We start from the raw sequence: 17,498 nt of genomic DNA, 5'->3' as shown, positions 1-17,498 counted from the left end.
CGGTGCACCCTCAGTGGCAATGTGTCCTTTATTCAGCAGCACATACAGTATTTGTAGCAAACACGTCTCTTTCAAAATGTAGTTTATTCACGTCTATCAAGAATAAAATAACTTTGTGTCAGAATAAATAAAAACGTGATTTCTGAGCAGATGCTTCAAGATTAAACAGTGCCACATATTTGGAAACGGGCTTAAAATCAGCCTAAAGTGATCTAAAACAAAACTACTGTGGATGAACTCCACATCCAGAAGTCATCTTTTCTTTAACTTTGTGGCACACGATCAGATCTATCAGGACAAACAGTGGAATTAAAAAAGAATATCTATAATTTTTAAAATGAGTTTGCGGCAGGAGACTTGATGAATGTGGAACTGAAGCCAGGCATAAAACGTGTTAAGGTTTTTTTTTGTGTTGTAGAGCAGTAAAAATTATTACTTTTACAACACAGGAAATCTTGGAGTATTTAATTAAAGCAAAAATGTTTTGTTTTTGTTTTTGTTTTTTTTGCCAAACCCTGAATTCCTCAAACTACACACAACATTAAACAGTGTTGACTGAGACTCCAACACTGAAATAAATTGCCATTGTTGTGGGGGAAAGCTATTCAAAGGCAGTATGTGAGTTTTAAGACAGGGCCAATACATAAAAAACAAAGGAAGTGAAAAGGTTGGCAGGACAGAGTCACAAAGCAACAGAAGCAGCTTCAGAACCACCACCAGTCAGTCAGTGTTGGACCCGTTCACACAGGACGTGGTGCAGCTGAACGTGGAGTTTCCAGCCGGGCGCTCACTTGCTGCTACCCCGCGACGTTCGCTGTTTGGTCATCGTCGTCAGCATCTGGCTGATGTAGGAGGTCAGGAGGTCGTCCATTTTGTAGCCCTGGTGAGATCATCAAAGGTCGGGTTTGTTTGTGTGTGATCACCAGCTGGTTTACGTTGAAATGTGGACCTGCCTTTTCCTTTAACATTAAATTTAAATATATGCTGGAGTTTTTCTCACCAAAGAGGTTTCACACAGCAGCTTGCTGCCCCGGACCAGGTTCCCGATGGTGATGTGGAAGTACGTGTTGCCGCTGCTCCAGTTGGAGATCTTGGTGAAGGGGTGAGTGGTCAGGATGTCCTGGGGGAAATACCACCGCAATTAGATTGAGATTTTATGCAAAAACAAAATCATTTTAGGAGCTTTTATTTATTTATTTTTTAACTCTAATGTGAACCCACCTTTGACTTGGGATCAATGAGGCTGACTCCATGTTTGTTGATGGCAATCAGGAGGGTTTCTGGGTAATTTGGATCAGTAGTTTGCTGCAAAACAAAGGCACAAATAAAAAGGCTGTTTAAAATATTTAATTAATTTAAAAGCATGCTCCTTTTGAGAAACTAGTTTATGCACAATATCAGACTGAGCACAGATCAAATTAACAAATCATTGAATTTTGCTGTAGTTTTTTTTTTTTTGCTGCTGTAATTATGCAAATGTTCCCACCGTGGGATCAATAAAGGTCTTCTGCTTCTTTATTTTCATGTGTTAATAAATTAATTATCCTGATATTTTTTTGTTCATATCTATTCATGCTGATGTTCTCAATTATTGATTATTGGTCCAAATTGTCACCTTGACTTCGAAGAAGGCTGAGCCAAAGGTCGGCCACTTGTAGATGATTTTGAGGAAGCAGAGTTTGGCGTCTTCTCTCGTTTTTCCCGCATGCTTGTTGAACAGCGACATGATAGACTGGTAGGGAGTGAAATATACAGTCAACTCTCAGCCTTTAAGCACAGAATTAACCCTTTAAATTGAGATTCTTACAAACAGGACAAAGACAATGGCCTCACCCTCTTCCAGTCGTCAGGTGACAGATATCTGATCTGGTCCTGAGGAACAAGGTCCTTCAGGATCTTGGAAATGTTGTGGAAGTAGGACTTGTCCTCCTCATACTTCACCCTGTAGATCAGTGCTGCCAGCTGGTTCAGGTCCTCCTTTGGACACTTGTGGTAGCCCCTAAGATACTTGGGCAGCTCCTGTAGAGATAATTAGATCTTTAACACTTGATTGCTTAATGAATAAGCAGAAGGTGGTAACAATTTTCAGAGAGTTGTCATTCTGCCATTGCAACAGTAGATAGTGCACTGTCACCGTATGTGCTAACAATCACTCAACAATCCAACAAAACTAGGTGTAAAAAAAAAGTGAGGGACGTTTTTTTCTGCTGTTACCTGCATGTAAGTGGAGCAAGTTGTTTAACCATCCTAGGTTTACAAACATCTCTAATTGTTCATTTCATTGTTTACACATTTTACTGTTACGGACCAGCAGACGGCTGAAACTCACCTGGTAATAGTGGAAGATGGAGTCGGCCATGGAGTCTTTTCCTGGCATTGTGTTGGTCCACAGCTTCTTCATGAAGAACACCTGGTAGGTCAGTGAAGGCACCACACCTACACACCCATACACAGAGGTTGTTAGAGGAACATGCAGAAGTGACACCACCCATGAGCAGGTTCATCTTCTACCTTCTTTCACGTGTCTAGCTTTCTTGATCCAGTCGGTCAGGTGTCTCACAAAGTCGAAGAAGAAGTCGCCGTCAGGAACGCTGATGACCTGCACGAATGATCAGTGAAATGATCAAATTGAACGTGATCAGTCGGTCATGCGTGAGATCAGGAGAGCTTTAATGTAGAATAAACAGGAGGGGTTGGCACCTTGTCTGTGATCTTCACAAACAGGCTGAAGCCTTCGGAGGATTTCAACAGAAGACGTCCAGAGATGTTGTGACAGAAATCTTTGGCCTTTGTGCTGGACTCCACTTCAAACACCTGCAAACAAGGGGGGGGGGAACAAAGAAAACCAATTCAGTGGGCAACAGATATCCATGTTGAGGTTTTTGGACAGAAAAAAAGAGCATTAAAAATGCTACTAATCAACTTTTAGTGTGGTTGTGTTGTGTCACCGACCTCGTCCGAGTCATCTGGAAAGTAGACTTTGTGGAAGATCTGGGTGGTCTTGTGCTGGATGGCCTCCACCTCCACCAGGTGAGGGGGATACTTCCTGGATCCATTTCTACAGCAAGCAATGGAAAAGCAAGCAGAGGGAAGTGAGAGTATGAGGGTGGTGAAAATAAAAATCTGAGGTTTCCATCAGAGAGGATTTAAGGTAGAAGCCTGAAAAATGTGAAACTTTACAACTTATAGTCTAACAGTGGGTGTACAGGCTTTAGAGCTGTGTGTGTGTCGGTCACCGCAGGGCTTTCTGCAGCCGCTGCTTGCAGTCTGCAGCCAGCGGATAGTGTTTCTTGGCCTGCAGGAACTTCTGCACGTGAGGCAGCAGGATGTTGCTGGGAGGAAACAAACCGGTGCAGAGCCACAGGAGCTCCCAGCCCTTCTCCTCGCTGTACCTGGTGGTACGGATGCACACAGTGTCAGTGCTACTGTCACCGACTGCAGGGTGTCATGTTCCCCTTGGCCACAAGGTGCGTGTTTGTTTGAAAGCCTACTTGATGTGGTTGTCGGTCAGCTGTTTGAGGATCTGACAGAAGATCTCGTCCTTGAGCGGCTCGGCCTTCAGCGCTCCCTCAAAGATCTGATCGGTGAGCTCGTTGACAGAACGCACCCGTTTGGACGGGTAGTCGCCCATGTACTTCATCACGGGTGCAGGCGGCAGTTAAGGACAACGGCTGTAACCCTGATAACAGCAAAGCGACTAAATCTGATTGGTTGCTACAACATGACTGTCTAAAATAACAAGCGCCTTGTTGGCTGCAGGATATCCATGAAGGCCAGGCAGGCCTCCTGGGAGAGCTCGTCGTGAGCGAGGACTTTCTTCAGCAGAGGCTGTTTGAGTGGCTCCCTGGTGCAACTCCACAGACGGTCCTTCCCCCTGGACTTGGAGATCATCACTCTGCTTAGAGTGCTCTTGGGAGGCGGCCTTAGGGCGACAGGAAGCACACAGAGCTGTCAGCAAGCTGTCAGGGATGGAAGGAAAGGAACAACCAGAGGAGCAGAAGACTCACCTGAAGTAGTCGTAGGAGAACTCCTCCAGTGTGTAGGCCTTCGTCTTGTCCTCCTTCTCATAAAGGCTCATGTTGGACAAATTGATGGACTCTCGCCTCTGATCGGGCGTCATGGTCACCAGGGCCTGATGAGGAGAGAGACAGATCCAAGTGAAGGAACATCTACTTGGAAACAGAAAATTCAAGCAAACAGGTGAAATCTGTGGCAGCACTGTCCTCTGGTGGGTCTCAAAACCTCCTCTAGTGGTTGGTGAGGGGAGTGCAGCAGAAAGTCAGTGTATTTTCCAGAAGTACAATAACAAGAAGAATGTCAGTGACTGATCTTGGGGCCCTGTGACTCACCACCAGGTCGTACTGCGGCTTGGTGATGGTGGGCAGGACATAGACGCAGTCGGCGGGGAAGTCGCCTCTCTGCTTGGTCCTGTCGTTGACTCCGTGGGCCCAGCCTGAGTTCATCACGTGCTCGCCGTCGTGCTCATCAAGCATGATGAGATCTCCCTTGGCGAAGCTCAGGAACGTGGAATCTACTCCTGCTATGAAACATTGGACTGCATCAGTGATCGCAGCAATGGAGTCCCCTGACTGCACAGAGACACGAATGGTCTCATATTTGACCCCCAATTCTGAGATTCCATTTTCTTCTTTGATTCCATATTATCCCTCTGTTAGCAGTCACCTGGGGTAATCTCAAGGGTGGTCCTAGGGCAGAGCCAACGCCCTGCCCTACTAACCTGAGGAAACTGCTCCTTCTGACAGTACAAAGTTCAGATTTCCATGACTGTCTTAACAACAAACTCTCTGAAAAGGGGAACGAGCTAAAAAGCATGAAGGAAGGCCTGTGCTCACTCCTGCAGAGTTCACTGGAAGGACAGAGACAGTACTGAGGGAATCATATGGGACCTTTAATGTGTCCTCTCTGATTTTGACGGTCATCTCTCCGGATCTCACCAGGATTGGGACAGTCCAGCAGTCCGACCACATACTTGGACCGCTTCCTCAGACCCTCAAGGAAGTTGACCACAAGGTCGCGGATGTCCTCCGCGTTGTTGGAGGTGAACGTGTACTCGTCCCCTTTGATGGTGGCCAGCGTGAAGCTCTGCCCCTGGAGTTTACCTCCTCTGGGAGACCAAGGTGTATGCGTGAAACAATGGTAATGTCGGTCACGTGTACCATGACTGGTTTGACGTGTTCCGTACCTGCTGCTGGACACAGCAGTGATCTCTGGGAAGGAGAGCTCCAGAAGGACCTGCTCCTGCTCATCCACAAAGTAAACACCCGTCCAGTTCACTGCCACGATCACGTCATTCTTGGGTAAACTGGGTCCTGTGGACAGAGAGAAAAGTCACGCTTGTCCCAAAAAACACCAACGACAGCACGAGTTCCCACCGCTACTTACCGGAGAATTTGAAGGCCTCGTAGAACCGTGAGAAGAGCAAAGGCCACTTTAAGCGGGCGAAATCCACCACGTCCTCCTTCACCTTCTGCGTGTTGGGCCTCCTCTTGGTGAGTAGTCCCTGCGCAGACAGCAGCTGTCAGCTCCCACCGCAGAGCGCCGGCTCTTTCACCGCAAGGCAGAGGCAGGTCCTACCTTTTTGTGGGCGTTGACGATAAGTTGGAGCCACTTCTCGCTGGTCTTGGTGGAGGTGATCTCTCTGTCCGGGATATAGGAGGGGATGAGGCTGAGCAACCGTTCAGGGAGGATCTCTGGACCGTAGTCCACGTAGTACTGCTGTGAGGCCAGTTCAGCGAGGTCCTCCTCCTGTTGGACAGAACATCCACAGTGTCTTTGAGGGAAAATCCCATCACTTTATGTGGACTTTATCTGCCGTCACTTTTAAAAACTATTAGATTTCTTCTCTGCGCACCCTCTCACAACGATACTCTCCAAACTTCACCCCTCGCACAATCTGCTGGTAGATCAGGTTGGTGGCCACAAAGTCGTCGGCCGGGTTGTGCCAAGGGTTGAAGATCTCCTTCCTGAAGAACAGCCTCCAGGGGGCGTTCCTCTCCTGGGCGCCCTGCTCCTTGGCGTACTGCTCACACTGGGAGACGGCGTCCATGACATGGTCGTTGCCGCTGCCCAGTGATGACACCTGAGCCATGGAGGAGGGGTTTGGGATTTGATTCTAGACACACCGCGTCAGATTTTCTGTTTTTTAAAAGCGCAGTGTAGGTGTGTGTGTGTGTGTCACCTTGTCGAACAGGGCGATGTAGAGCGAGAAGCCAAAGCGGTCGGTGAGGTTGATCTTGTCTGCCAGAGCGTTGCAGAGCTCGCTGGCGGTGGTGGCCGAGTCCGCCAGGAGCGTTTTGGTGGTTCCATCCATGAATGTTACCGGCAGCATGATGGGCTTCTTGGATTTGGTGGCCTGAGGGTCCAAACATTGACTTTATCTGACTGAAACACAGCAGCTGTAGATATAATCACTGCATACTGGCTGTCTCTTGCCTTGTTTTTATGTTAACCGATTCATTTACTTTTACATTTTGTTGTAATATTAGAGTGATAGAGCCAATAAAATTAAATGGAGGGTTATTTTTGTGTTGTGAGAATCCAGATGTAGGGGCTAAACTGTGGCCACTGTATGTCCCAGTATTATTTCATGGATTATATTAACATGATATGGAAGTAAAATAAAATAAAATAAAAAAACTGCTGGCAACTTTCTGTAAATAAAAGAGAGGAGCAGCACTAAAATACATGATACTGTGCACCTGTAACTCCAACCAGGACGGCGGCTGAGTTCTCGTCCGGTTGACAAACGTCCTCCTCAGTCTTTCTTCACAATACGGAGCATAACCAGGAGGGCCGTTATTTAAAAAGGTCCGCAAATACTGAGGGGGAGAAAAGCACATTTTTTTGCTGATGCCGTTACGTGAAGGAAAAAACCTGCCACATCACATGCCACCAACCACCGCCTTTGAGGGCGACGAGCCACAGAAGACTCTCTTACTTTAACAAACTTCTCGGAGGGAGCGAAACAGCCGACGCACAGCGACAGCAGGATCCAGCCGCGGGCGTGGCTGCTCTTGGACGGGTTCTGGGTGAGCTGCTTACAGATCTGACAGTAGATCTCGTCCCTGGGATGGAAAAGCGGTGTTTAGAACCTGACAAAAGCTCCCAGCTGTGCTGCTGGGGGGGGGGGTGTTCTTACCTAAAAACCTAACCCTAACCCTAACCGTAACCTTAACCCTAATAGGAGGTCGGACTACTGGGCAGTTCTCCTCAGACCTGATTGGTCAGGTCGTATTTGAGTCGGATGAAAACAATTCAAACTGAAGCTTTTCAAGATGCATCTGCTGGTAGCTCACCTGAGGGCTGGCCGCAAGATGCCGTTGCCGATGATGAAGTGGAGTTTCTCCAGGTTGGAGGTGGGTCGCTCCTCCAACATGCTGTTGCCCTGCAGGCTGTAGTCGCCCTCCGTCAACCTTCTGGTCACCTGCAGCAAAAACATTTCGAAAAATCAGAAACTGAGGCCCTGAAGTCTCTCACTGGAGTTTGAGGGATTATGCTAAAGTGAACATGAGCTTTTAGTTTGGTGCTTGTCGTTGCTTCTGGAGAGGTTGCTGGTTTGAGTCTCACCTCCTCGGTGATCTTGGATTTCCTCTTCAGAGTGAGAGACACCAGCTTGTGTCTGACGCTGTTCCTCTTCTGGCTGTCGTTGGGGCTGCTCTGTGAGCACAAACACGGACAGACGCTCAACCCTCCGTACTTCTGCTCACATGCTCTTCATCTCTGATTAATCTCACCTCTCCCTCCACCTGCAGTTCCTGCAGCTCTCTCTTGTAGGTCCTCTTGCCAAGGGTCTCGTAGATCTTGGTCATGACGGGGATCTTCTCGCTGCCGTCGTTGATGACCAGCTGGCATTTCGGCTCTGGCAGATCCCCCATGAACCTCAGCACGGTGATCCACACGGCTAATGCAGCCTGTGCGACCAGAAAGGAAGTTGTCAATTAGATAGGGCCATTAGCAGCATTACTGTTATTAAACATAGGTTCCACCTCTAGCTCCAGATGAATTTCAGATAGCAGCGCTGTACTGCTCAATAAAAAGGAGGTGCGGCGGGTGGTAGATGCTCACCAGCTGGTCTCCTTCATCCTCATGGAAGAGCAGCGGCTGCTTCAGGGGTCTTCTGACGTAGGTGTAGGTGGAAACGCCTTGGAAGTAGGTGGCCGCAAACTTGGAAAACTTGTACTCGGACAAATCCTCCTCTTCTTCCTCAGGCAGCGGAGGCGCTTCGTGGAGCACCTCCTCAGCCTCCTCACCCTGAGGGGTTTTCTCCAAGTCCTGCAGGTAAAAACCCGACAGGCTGATCAAAATACCACAAACAAAGGGCTTATCAAATGTGCAATTGGTATTTTTCAACAACTTTTACTGGTGATTAGTGAAGTAAGTGAGATTGGTTCTTCATTAACGGACCGGAAAGACCGTAAATACCTCAAATCCAGCCGGTCCTTGTCCGTCCTGGTTGGGCAGAGGTCCCGAGTTCCCCAGGAAGCCGAACATGCGGTCCACCATGTCCGAGTGGTCCACGGGCTGCTCCTTCTCCCTCTCCATCTGCTCCAGCAGCTCCTTCTTCCTGCGGGCCTCCTCCTTCTCCTCGCGCTCCCTCTCCTCTTGCTGCTGGGCCAGCTGGACCAGCCTCTCCTGGTGCTTCCTCTCAGCCTCCGCCTTGGCCCGCCGCGCCGTCATCTGGTTCCTCAGCTGCTCCTCCTCGGCGAGGCGCTGGCGCTCAGCCTCCTGGCGGTGCTGCAGCTGCAGGTGAAGGTTCACAGGCAGGGGGCAGCACTGATTAGCGTCGACTCAGTACGTTTTCGCGACTAGCACAAACGAAGCTACCGATTAAATTAACATTTTAATGTGATTCTAAAAACTGTAGACAGCAAAGTTGAAATAATGAGAACTATTAGAGTTGGGGAACTTTTGTTTCTATCCAGTGTTTGAAAAGGAGCTTCCATCTAAACGTCTAACCACTAAGGTGAGTAACAAACTCAACCCTAAATGTTTCATGTAGACAGTAACAACAACACATCGTCCCCTGCGGACTGCTCTCCAGCTGCTCCTCACCCACTTTACGTCTTCCTTGTCAGGTTGCCGGAATCCAAAAGCTGCTTAGGAGTTTATTTTTAATGCTCTTCTGAAAGCTACTCATCTGACCAGGTTGATAACAAACTGAGATTAAACCAACATTTATAAAAACAAGTAATTTATTCAGTATTTTTTTCCAAAACAGGATGAAAAAAAAGTGCAACAGCAGCAGATTAAAATAAAAACTTCATTCTATCGTAAGCTTACAAAAACTTCCACATCCCAACAACAAACAGGCAACCATGGATAGAAATCTAAAAACAGGGCGACTGAAGGTAGGTATGTATATAAATTGTAAAGGCTCAATACTTTGATCCCTCTCTGCTCTGCAGTCAGAGGTCCAGTGTGCAAACTTGGCATTGAAAATCTCTTGTGACTTTTTATGTGAATAATAAATAATAATAATAAATATATATATTTATTATAAATAAATATATTTATAAATATAAATAATAAAAATAATTATGTGAATAATAAGAGCAACAACATGATGCCGAGAGGTAGAGGACGTGATTACACACACTTTTAACCCCAAACAAGAAATGACGTATTACTGCATGGGTTTTAAACCACAATATAAGACAAAAAGGATAAGCTCAAGTAAAACATATCAAATATTTAACCACAAAATATGCAAAAAATTGTAGGGTGAAAAAGCAGTTTGTAATTGATTTTAGACTATAATGAAATAGATAAATGTGCGGTGTTGGAAATTTTAACCGACAATAAATTAAACCACAAGTCATCTGGAGAATCTAAGTACTCCAGATGACTAAATTGATAACTAAGAGTGTTTGTAGTCACCAATCACTGTTGAACATCAACATGAAGGCCTCACTGATTTCAAAGAAGCGGGTTACGTGACACGTCACCCTTTGAACGAGCCGTTAACACCAGTAGCCCTGTCTGTCCGGGACGTTGGCAACACAGAACAAGTAGCAGTAGTAAATATAATAGCTGTTTACCTCTGCCCTCAGCCTCTGGCAGAGGCGCCTGGCTATCATGCCCCTGGTGTAGGCCTGAAGGGTCAACACGGCTCGTAGGCGGCGCCAAAATGTCTGCCGGACCAGGAAGCCGCGGCAACGAGCTTGGATGAGCGTAACGCAAAGGCGCGTCTTCTGGTAGCTAATGTAATATTTCCGCGACCTGTAGACGGCCTGAAGGCGCAAGAAGCCAGACTGCATCTGAAACAGAGGTGGAGAGGTTGCGAGAGGTGAGGACAGGTGTGACTGTGGATAGGAATTCATTTCCAAAAAAAACAACCAACAACGACAGTGACCTGAAGCAAACTACACAGCAAAAAAAGTTGAAATAGACTCACGGTTCTATAATTCCTCATACATCGATAACCTCGCCACACCTTCTGGATAACGGTCACAGCACTTCGCAGTCTGAGGAAGTTAGTCCTGCAAAGTGTAGACAGTGATCACACCGTGAGAATTCATCACACTGTGTTATCCTCAATGGCTCCAACTGCCAAGTTAACCCAAAATAGCAAAGGGGGAACTTCAGTGGTTCAACAACAGCTAAACAGCACAAAGTGTTCTGGGTTGTACATTGCATCATCATCATCATCATGTGTATTATCTAACTTTTAAGAGCTTTTTGCATCATGTCTAGATTTGACGTGCTTACCTCTCTTTGAGTCCACGCACAGCCTTCTGGATGAGGATGACCTTGTCGGTGATGGCCTTGTCCCTCTCAATCTCCAGCTGCATGTCGTGGTGGTCCTGAGCAGGAGATCAGGAGGCAACATCAACAAGAGGGCAGAGCCATCTTTTCCCAAATTGCTATGTGCTAATGCTACAGAGCTCAGGATAATCAATGTTACAGGGAAGAACCAAAATCAAAAGAAAAGCCCACCTTGAGGAAAATCTTAGTCTTTCCAATCTGCCAGTCGTCATCTTTTCCCAGGCGGGCGAGGACTATTTGCTGACAGGTTCCCCGGAGGTCTTCCTAGAGCAAGAAAATGAAATAATTATGTATAAAATATCATGATATAAAACAATTTAAGGCCAATATTATCAAAACAAAAATCACAGTTCCAGCGTTCTCAAGAAATAATCTGCATTTGTTTTGGGTTTTTCTGCAGCCTTTGCTCGAGGTTGTAAACAGCGGGCTAAACATGCTATTAACAAGATCTGGGTAATCAAATCTGGGTTTGTGTGAGATAAATATCACATGATAGGGTTTTGTTAGACCCTATCATGAAATATTTAATGGCACCATTAAAACATAGTCAGGAACTCCATTGACAATAGAAAGAAAATCTCAGTGCTGCAGCTGTGCCACTGACCTGTATGTGAGCAGGTTTGATTCCCGGCATCAGGACTCGGTAACGGTCCACAAACTCCGCAAAGGTGTATCTGATGGGGTAGCCGGCCCGCCTGATCCTGATGGTCTCCATCATACCCGAGTATCGCAGCTGACGGATGCACAGCTCTCTGTCAAATAGCTGAAAAACAACAAGACAAAACCCTTGTAGTTGCTGCAGCCATGGGAGACCTAGAAAAAGTGTTCCTCGAGGAACAATAGGGAACAAAAAGTCTTTAGGCTTTGTCAATTAGAAAGAGGTTTTTTTGACAAAGAGAAAACTCACCATGGGCTTCTTTAACTCGTTGGGTTTAATGCAGCGAACAAAGAATGGCTGACACACACTGAGTGTCCTCATCAGCATTTCCAGGGACCGTTTGAACTGACTGCTGAGAGTGGGGGAGCGCTTCCTCGTCTCAACGCCCTACAACACACACACACACACACACACACACACACACACACACACACACACACACACACACACACACACACACACACACACACACACACACACACAAAAAGCAGAAATACGTAAAGCTCTGTTTCCACACAGCTCAGTGTTGACTTGGGACTCACACCAACTCAAATGATTGGAAACAGGAAGATTTGTGGTGGTTTTACAACACAAACAAGAGGGCGATCACACGCCTGCTATTGAGGATTTGAGGATGAGAGTGCAACAGAAACACCAAAACTTCACAAAATCTCTGACAACTTTTTCACCGTCCAACAAAAACATGACAGCACTTCTTTAGAATGTTTTGAGCTCCTAATAGTCAATTCTTCCACTTGACTGAAGAGAATTGAAGTATATCAGAGAGCTTGCCGGGTAACTTTTAAGTAACAAGTCATTTTTATGAAAAACACATTCATTTTCTTCTGGTTTCTGCTACAACAAACTGCAAACCTGTGGGATAAAGAGAACAGGGACGAGCTGTCAACACAAAGCGATTTTTAGAACAACCACATGACCCTAAGGAGGAGGGTGGTGGGAGGGTGGGGTGGGGTGGGGGTAGATTACCTTGGGAGCGGGGGTGCTGGGCTGCTGATAGCCACACAGAAACTGATGTCAGAGGAAAAGTCAGAGGAAACAGAACAGCAGACAGGAAGTGTGCCATTAGTGACAGCCAACACCAGCAGGAAAATAAAGGCTAAAGGGCGGCAAAAAAAAAAAAATCCCCACGTGACATTGCTTGGAGAGCGGGAGGTGAAAATATTGGTCCAGCATCAGCCATTGTAACAAAATCGTGACGTTGTTCTCACCATGGCCACGTCAGCCTGGAAGATCTGCTTGATGAACTTGTTCTTGGACGAGTGGACCAGCTGGATGATATCCGTGTGGAGGCTATCTCGGTTTTTCTCCAGGAACCCTGAAGGGAGGACAGAGAGTGGAGAAAATCAACGAGGGATCAAGAGATGAGGAGCGGGAGTGGCATCAGGCAATTTGGGCCACTTTGTAGAAGGCGATGCTTCTTTTTGGAAGAAGAGACCACCCGAGCATCAGCATGTTTCGGATCACATTTATTGTCTCGCATTGCCCCAGACTGGGATTGTACTGCTGAGAGTAACTCTGAAGTTCATCACAACTTAAAAGAAACTGTGTGTCGATGTGTGGAAAAGAGAAAGGGCAGCGTGGAATCCAGCTCACCTCTTGTCTCATAATTCACCACACCGGCAAAGTGCTGGATCCCAAACTGGGTCTCGTAGCTGTTTTTGGGAGGGATGTAGTTGGAGTTGAGCTTGTGTTGGGAGTTGAGCTTGAACAGCATTGTAGCATCAGTGCCCTGGGACAAGGTACAACAGGGAAACGTCATTGGCTGACCTCTCATGGTGACATGCAGTTACAAAGGTATTCCTAATGATTTTCCAAACACGCAAACTTGGCCATCAATACTTTTCAAAGACCAAAGAATTCATCCATGATTCTTTCAACCCTCTCTGTGCTGCTGAACCTCTCTGCCCCTTCTGTGTTGCACCTTGGGGAACTTGCTCTCCTCGTCGATGAGGGAGATGATGTTCATGGGCTTGTTGGCGATCATGTCCAGGGCGTCCTGGTTGTCGGTGAACTCGATGTGCTGCCAGTTGATGTCCTCCAGGTTGTACTCCTCCTGCTCCAGCTTGAATACGTGACGCACAAAGAACTGCTGCAGATTCTCGTTGGCAAAGTTGATGCAGAGCTGCTCAAAACTAAAAAGATTTGGGGAGGAAAAATACGAGTTCCTGGGTACATGTGAGGAACATCGCCACCACTACAAAGGTGCAGTCGTGCTGGTTTCCGGTTTTACCTGTTGACAATAAAATTCTCAAAACCGAAGATGTCCAGTAATCCGATTGACCTACGTATGATTTTTTCCACGCTGGGTGGCGGCCTGTAGATGGCAGCGTTTATTTTATCCACAATCCAGACAAACAGCCGCCCGTAGATCCCCTGAAAGACAAAGACGTCAACGGTATGGTTCAGTTCATTTATTTTATTTTTTTTTGAAAATGCTCGCCCTGAGGACTGGCATGACACCTAAAATCTATTTATTTTTCTGGCTTAAGTTTTAGAGAGATTTTTTCGTTTGTGCTTAAAGTTCACCACCTTGACAAAAGCATCTCTGACATCCAGGCCTTGCTCCACATTGAGTGGCGTGGAAACACTTTCACCACGTGTGATCAGAGTTCTCTTGGTCAAACAAACCATCACGTCCTTTGGCTCCACCTGCAGTACATAAACATAAATTTAACCCCCGAAAAACATCCGACTACATTACAGCCTAAAGTGAAGCTTTCCTCTTTTGTATTAAGTATTTTTGGAGGAAACAAACTTTTCAAATAGGACAAGATCTGTAAAAACGCAACTGCTCTTGCAGTCATTTAACAAACACGTCCAGCGGACAATCAGTAACAAACCTCCATGAGTGAAGCGGCAGTGACCAGATCAGGAGATCTCACCACCACGCAGGCGTCCAGGTTATCGTAGGTCCGAGCTGTGAGACACAAACGCGACTTGTATTTTTTTGCCGCGCGTCACAGAAAAATCGTCGTCGTCATCATCGTCTTCATACCCTCGAAGCGCAGGTTGCCCATGTGCAGGATGGAGGCCAGCAGCTTGGAAATCTCCCAGTTCTCCGTCTCCGTGAACATGAGCACCTTCATGGCCGACAGGATGCTGGAGTAATCGCTGAGGTCGTCACGACCATCGCACGCCGTGCAGTTCCCCTGGTTGGAGAAAAACAACAAGAGGCAGAGAGCTCACAAGATGGTCACATAATGATGGAAACAGTAATATCAATCATTGCATTCATTTCTTAAACAGTCATGGGAAAAAAAAAGAAATTATTTATTTGATCATTATAACAGGACGACATTTAGCGAGACTAAACTGTAGACATTTGTTCATCACTGCAAAGTTGGCAGTTCATGGATTCGACCCTGATAAGACCCTGATGAAATAAAAGGTCTCACCGATGATGAGCGCACGCGTACGCGCGCACACACGCACACGCACACACACACACACACACAAAACAATCAGGCGCATCTCTATCATGTCCATCACTGACCATGGTGAGGTAGGAGTAGTCGGTGGCGAGGCCCAGGCCCAGCTTGGCCTTCATCTCGGGGGACATTCCCTTCAGCATGCAGTAAAATATATGATAGTTCCTCTCATCTAGTGCCTGGAGGCAAAAACATTCCCAGAAACATGTTTTTAACAAACAAATTCTGGTGAAACAAGGGAGATTTTCTGTTGATGGAATTGTCCTCACCTGTCGGCACACGCGGGACTTCTCCAGCAGGTACTGCTCGATCTTGGCTCCTTCGATGGCGCCTCGCTTGTTGAAGTGGATGTCGATGTACTTCCCAAAGCGGCTGGAGTTGTCGTTGCGGATGGTCTTTGCATTGCCAAAGGCTTATTGGACAAAGACAATCAGGTGAGGAGGGAGTCAGACAGAGATGATGCGGTTTGTGATGCATTTTTCATGCACTGTAACTGACCTTCCAGAATGGGTGTGGCCTCCAGGACCTGCTGCTCTATCCAGGAGTGTTGGCCGCTGATGGCTGCCAGGAACTGCAGGATCAGCTTGGTGCTCTCCGTCTTTCCAGCTCCAGACTCGCCGCTGGAAAACACAAAGCAGAATGAGACCGAAATGATGGAAAAGCTTCTTAACGCTGGCTGTTTGTGCACGGGAAGTTACAAAACCTGATGATGCAGCACTGGTCCTTGTTGTTGCGCTGCATGTTGAAGTAGCAGTTGTCGGCGATTGCAAATATGTGCGGCGGCATCTCGCCGATCTTCTTGTTGGTGTAGAGGCGGATCTGATCCGCAGTGTAGATGGGGAGCAGCTGGTAGGGGTTGACCGCCACCAGGATGGAGCCGGTGTACGTCTACAGGAGGCACAGACACAGCGCAGAGAGAGGGCTGTTAAGTGCCACTCTGCTGTTTCACCTTTGACATGTCGGCATTTTCCAGAAGTGTGATTTGATTCTAATTATGAAATGTTAGTGTCACGTATGGCAGGATATTTTTATAGATCAAATCAATCAAGCCTCTTCCAAAATGTAAAAAAGCCCAACTACGCTGGCAAAAGCAAGAAGCGAATTTAAAAAGCATGACACTGCAGACAAGCTGTTAGAATCAAGTCGGGATGAAAAATAAAGAGTTTTTTTTTTGAAGAGGATCAGATGAAAGTTGTTGTCTACTTGTATTACTGGCTGCTCTTGTTTTGCACCGTCATCATCAAGTCAATTCTTTCCTATACATAATGCACAATCCACATTCCTAACTCACATTGAAAGACTAATAATGATCACCGTGATGTGTTAAAAGCTGAAAGCAAACAATTCAATTAGGACGGCAGAAGATGTTTGATCCAGCTGCAGGACTGTACTCACCCTTCCACCACAATTTGTCTACATGAAGAGGGGGACAAAACATCCACAAAGTGTTACACTTGTTCACGCGCCTCTCCTTTCACCTCCATTCAAGGTAAAGCGTCAGTGCTCATCAAGAATGTCGGAGTTCATTGCGTTATTTATAGCTGCGCGTTGCCTCGACTGGACGGTATAGGAGTAAACATCCTAATCTGATTAGCAACTTAGGCGAGCTGCTATGGACAACACACCCACGTTCCTCTGTCCATGTGAAGCGGGGAGCGGGGTAGAACAAAAGCGAACACATTTGTGTGTTCCGAGCAGGTGCTTACGTAGATGACGCGTTCGTTGTAGCGGATGAGCAGGTTGCGGAGGATGCCGGCTTCGTTCAGGTCACCCAGACGGATCATGTCCTCCACCCCGTGGACGGAGGTCGGGTGCATGGGCTTGATGTTAGTGGAATTCTGTGGAGAAATCCAGTGTTCCTGTGCAAGTAGGAGGAAATGTAGCATTTAAATTTTTTTTTTTTTTTTTAAAGAAGATAAAATAAAAAAACAAAGATTAGAAAGAGTCTAATAACAAATGTAAAATTACATAAATTATTGTTAAACTAGTTAAAAAAAAAAAAAAACAGAAGTATTCCTGGCATTTAGAAAATTTTCCATAGAAATAATACAAAGTAAAAGAAGCACTAAAGTGGACTTTGGCAGCAGTGGCAGAACATTATATTGGATCTGAATAGTTTTGATTTTGAATTATTTTTCCATATAGTCTTAACTTTGATATTTTAGACAGAATAGAACGTATACATTATACAGACCATCACATGGTATTAATTAAATAGTGCTAAAATAGCACAATATGTGTTCATAATATAATGTGTTGTAATGTGTAAGACGTTTTATCACAAACCACTGGTTGGCTGATACCAGCAGCATGATGACTTACTCTGCCCTCATCATCCAACACCTGGATCTGTCCCGAGTCGCATAGTTTGACCACGGCTCCCACGGGGACGTCAAACTCTCGGCCCGTCTTGAGGTCCAGCCACACATAGTCGCCCTGTGGCCCAAACATTTCAGCCAAGTTCAATAACACCAAGACTTTCAGCACTGACAGGAAAAACTGAGACTTATTGATCGCTCTTGAACGAACAACACTGAGACGATGTGAAGTCACAGAGTCCCAGGGTCTGAACCCACCTGCTGCACAATGACCATGATTCAGCCTTG

At 46.4% G+C, this 17,498-nt stretch overlaps 1 protein-coding gene across 1 annotated transcript; it reads right to left on the bottom strand.

Annotated features, from left to right (window-relative positions):
* Positions 1 to 10: 10 nt before the first annotated feature.
* Positions 11 to 16,720, bottom strand: LOC142891965 (unconventional myosin-VIIa-like). Its single transcript, XM_076031929.1, has 45 exons — positions 16,599 to 16,720; positions 15,596 to 15,780; positions 15,391 to 15,512; positions 15,162 to 15,304; positions 14,958 to 15,071; positions 14,460 to 14,613; positions 14,305 to 14,381; positions 13,994 to 14,113; positions 13,695 to 13,837; positions 13,386 to 13,596; positions 13,058 to 13,193; positions 12,673 to 12,779; positions 11,693 to 11,830; positions 11,390 to 11,548; positions 10,957 to 11,049; positions 10,729 to 10,823; positions 10,415 to 10,499; positions 10,059 to 10,277; positions 8,443 to 8,760; positions 8,086 to 8,292; positions 7,755 to 7,931; positions 7,588 to 7,677; positions 7,317 to 7,444; positions 6,959 to 7,085; positions 6,720 to 6,839; positions 6,200 to 6,373; positions 5,873 to 6,100; positions 5,596 to 5,766; positions 5,404 to 5,521; positions 5,204 to 5,330; positions 4,956 to 5,125; positions 4,350 to 4,540; positions 4,008 to 4,132; positions 3,765 to 3,922; positions 3,492 to 3,645; positions 3,237 to 3,392; positions 2,953 to 3,058; positions 2,701 to 2,814; positions 2,512 to 2,599; positions 2,330 to 2,436; positions 1,834 to 2,019; positions 1,616 to 1,732; positions 1,222 to 1,305; positions 1,001 to 1,120; positions 11 to 880 (listed from the first exon to the last, which is right to left on the bottom strand). The coding sequence occupies exons 1-45, from the start codon at positions 16,707 to 16,709 to the stop codon at positions 788 to 790; spliced, it is 6,366 nt and encodes a 2,121-aa protein (XP_075888044.1). The 5' UTR covers positions 16,710 to 16,720; the 3' UTR covers positions 11 to 787.
* Positions 16,721 to 17,498: the final 778 nt, after the last annotated feature.

This window comes from Nelusetta ayraudi, unplaced genomic scaffold (assembly GCF_046127955.1).
Source record: "Nelusetta ayraudi isolate G7.1 ecotype Tasmania unplaced genomic scaffold, CSIRO-AGI_Nayr_v1 ptg000033l, whole genome shotgun sequence".
NCBI lineage: Eukaryota > Metazoa > Chordata > Actinopteri > Tetraodontiformes > Monacanthidae > Nelusetta > Nelusetta ayraudi.
The sequence above is the reverse complement of the archived record's forward strand: the minus strand, read 5'-3'. Positions and strand labels throughout refer to the sequence as shown.

Bases quoted from the DNA above. Each gene is read 5' to 3' on its own strand.
- LOC142891965 (XM_076031929.1), bottom strand. From the start codon at position 16,709: ATGCACCCGACCTCCGTCCACGGGGTGGAGGACATGATCCGTCTGGGT. The intron at 8,293-8,442 runs GTATTTACGGTC...TTTTACCTGCAG, and splicing joins AAGGACCGGCTGGATTTGAG to GACTTGGAGAAAACCCCTCA. The intron at 6,101-6,199 runs GTGACACACACA...TCCATGGCTCAG, and splicing joins ACATCGCCCTGTTCGACAAG to GTGTCATCACTGGGCAGCGG.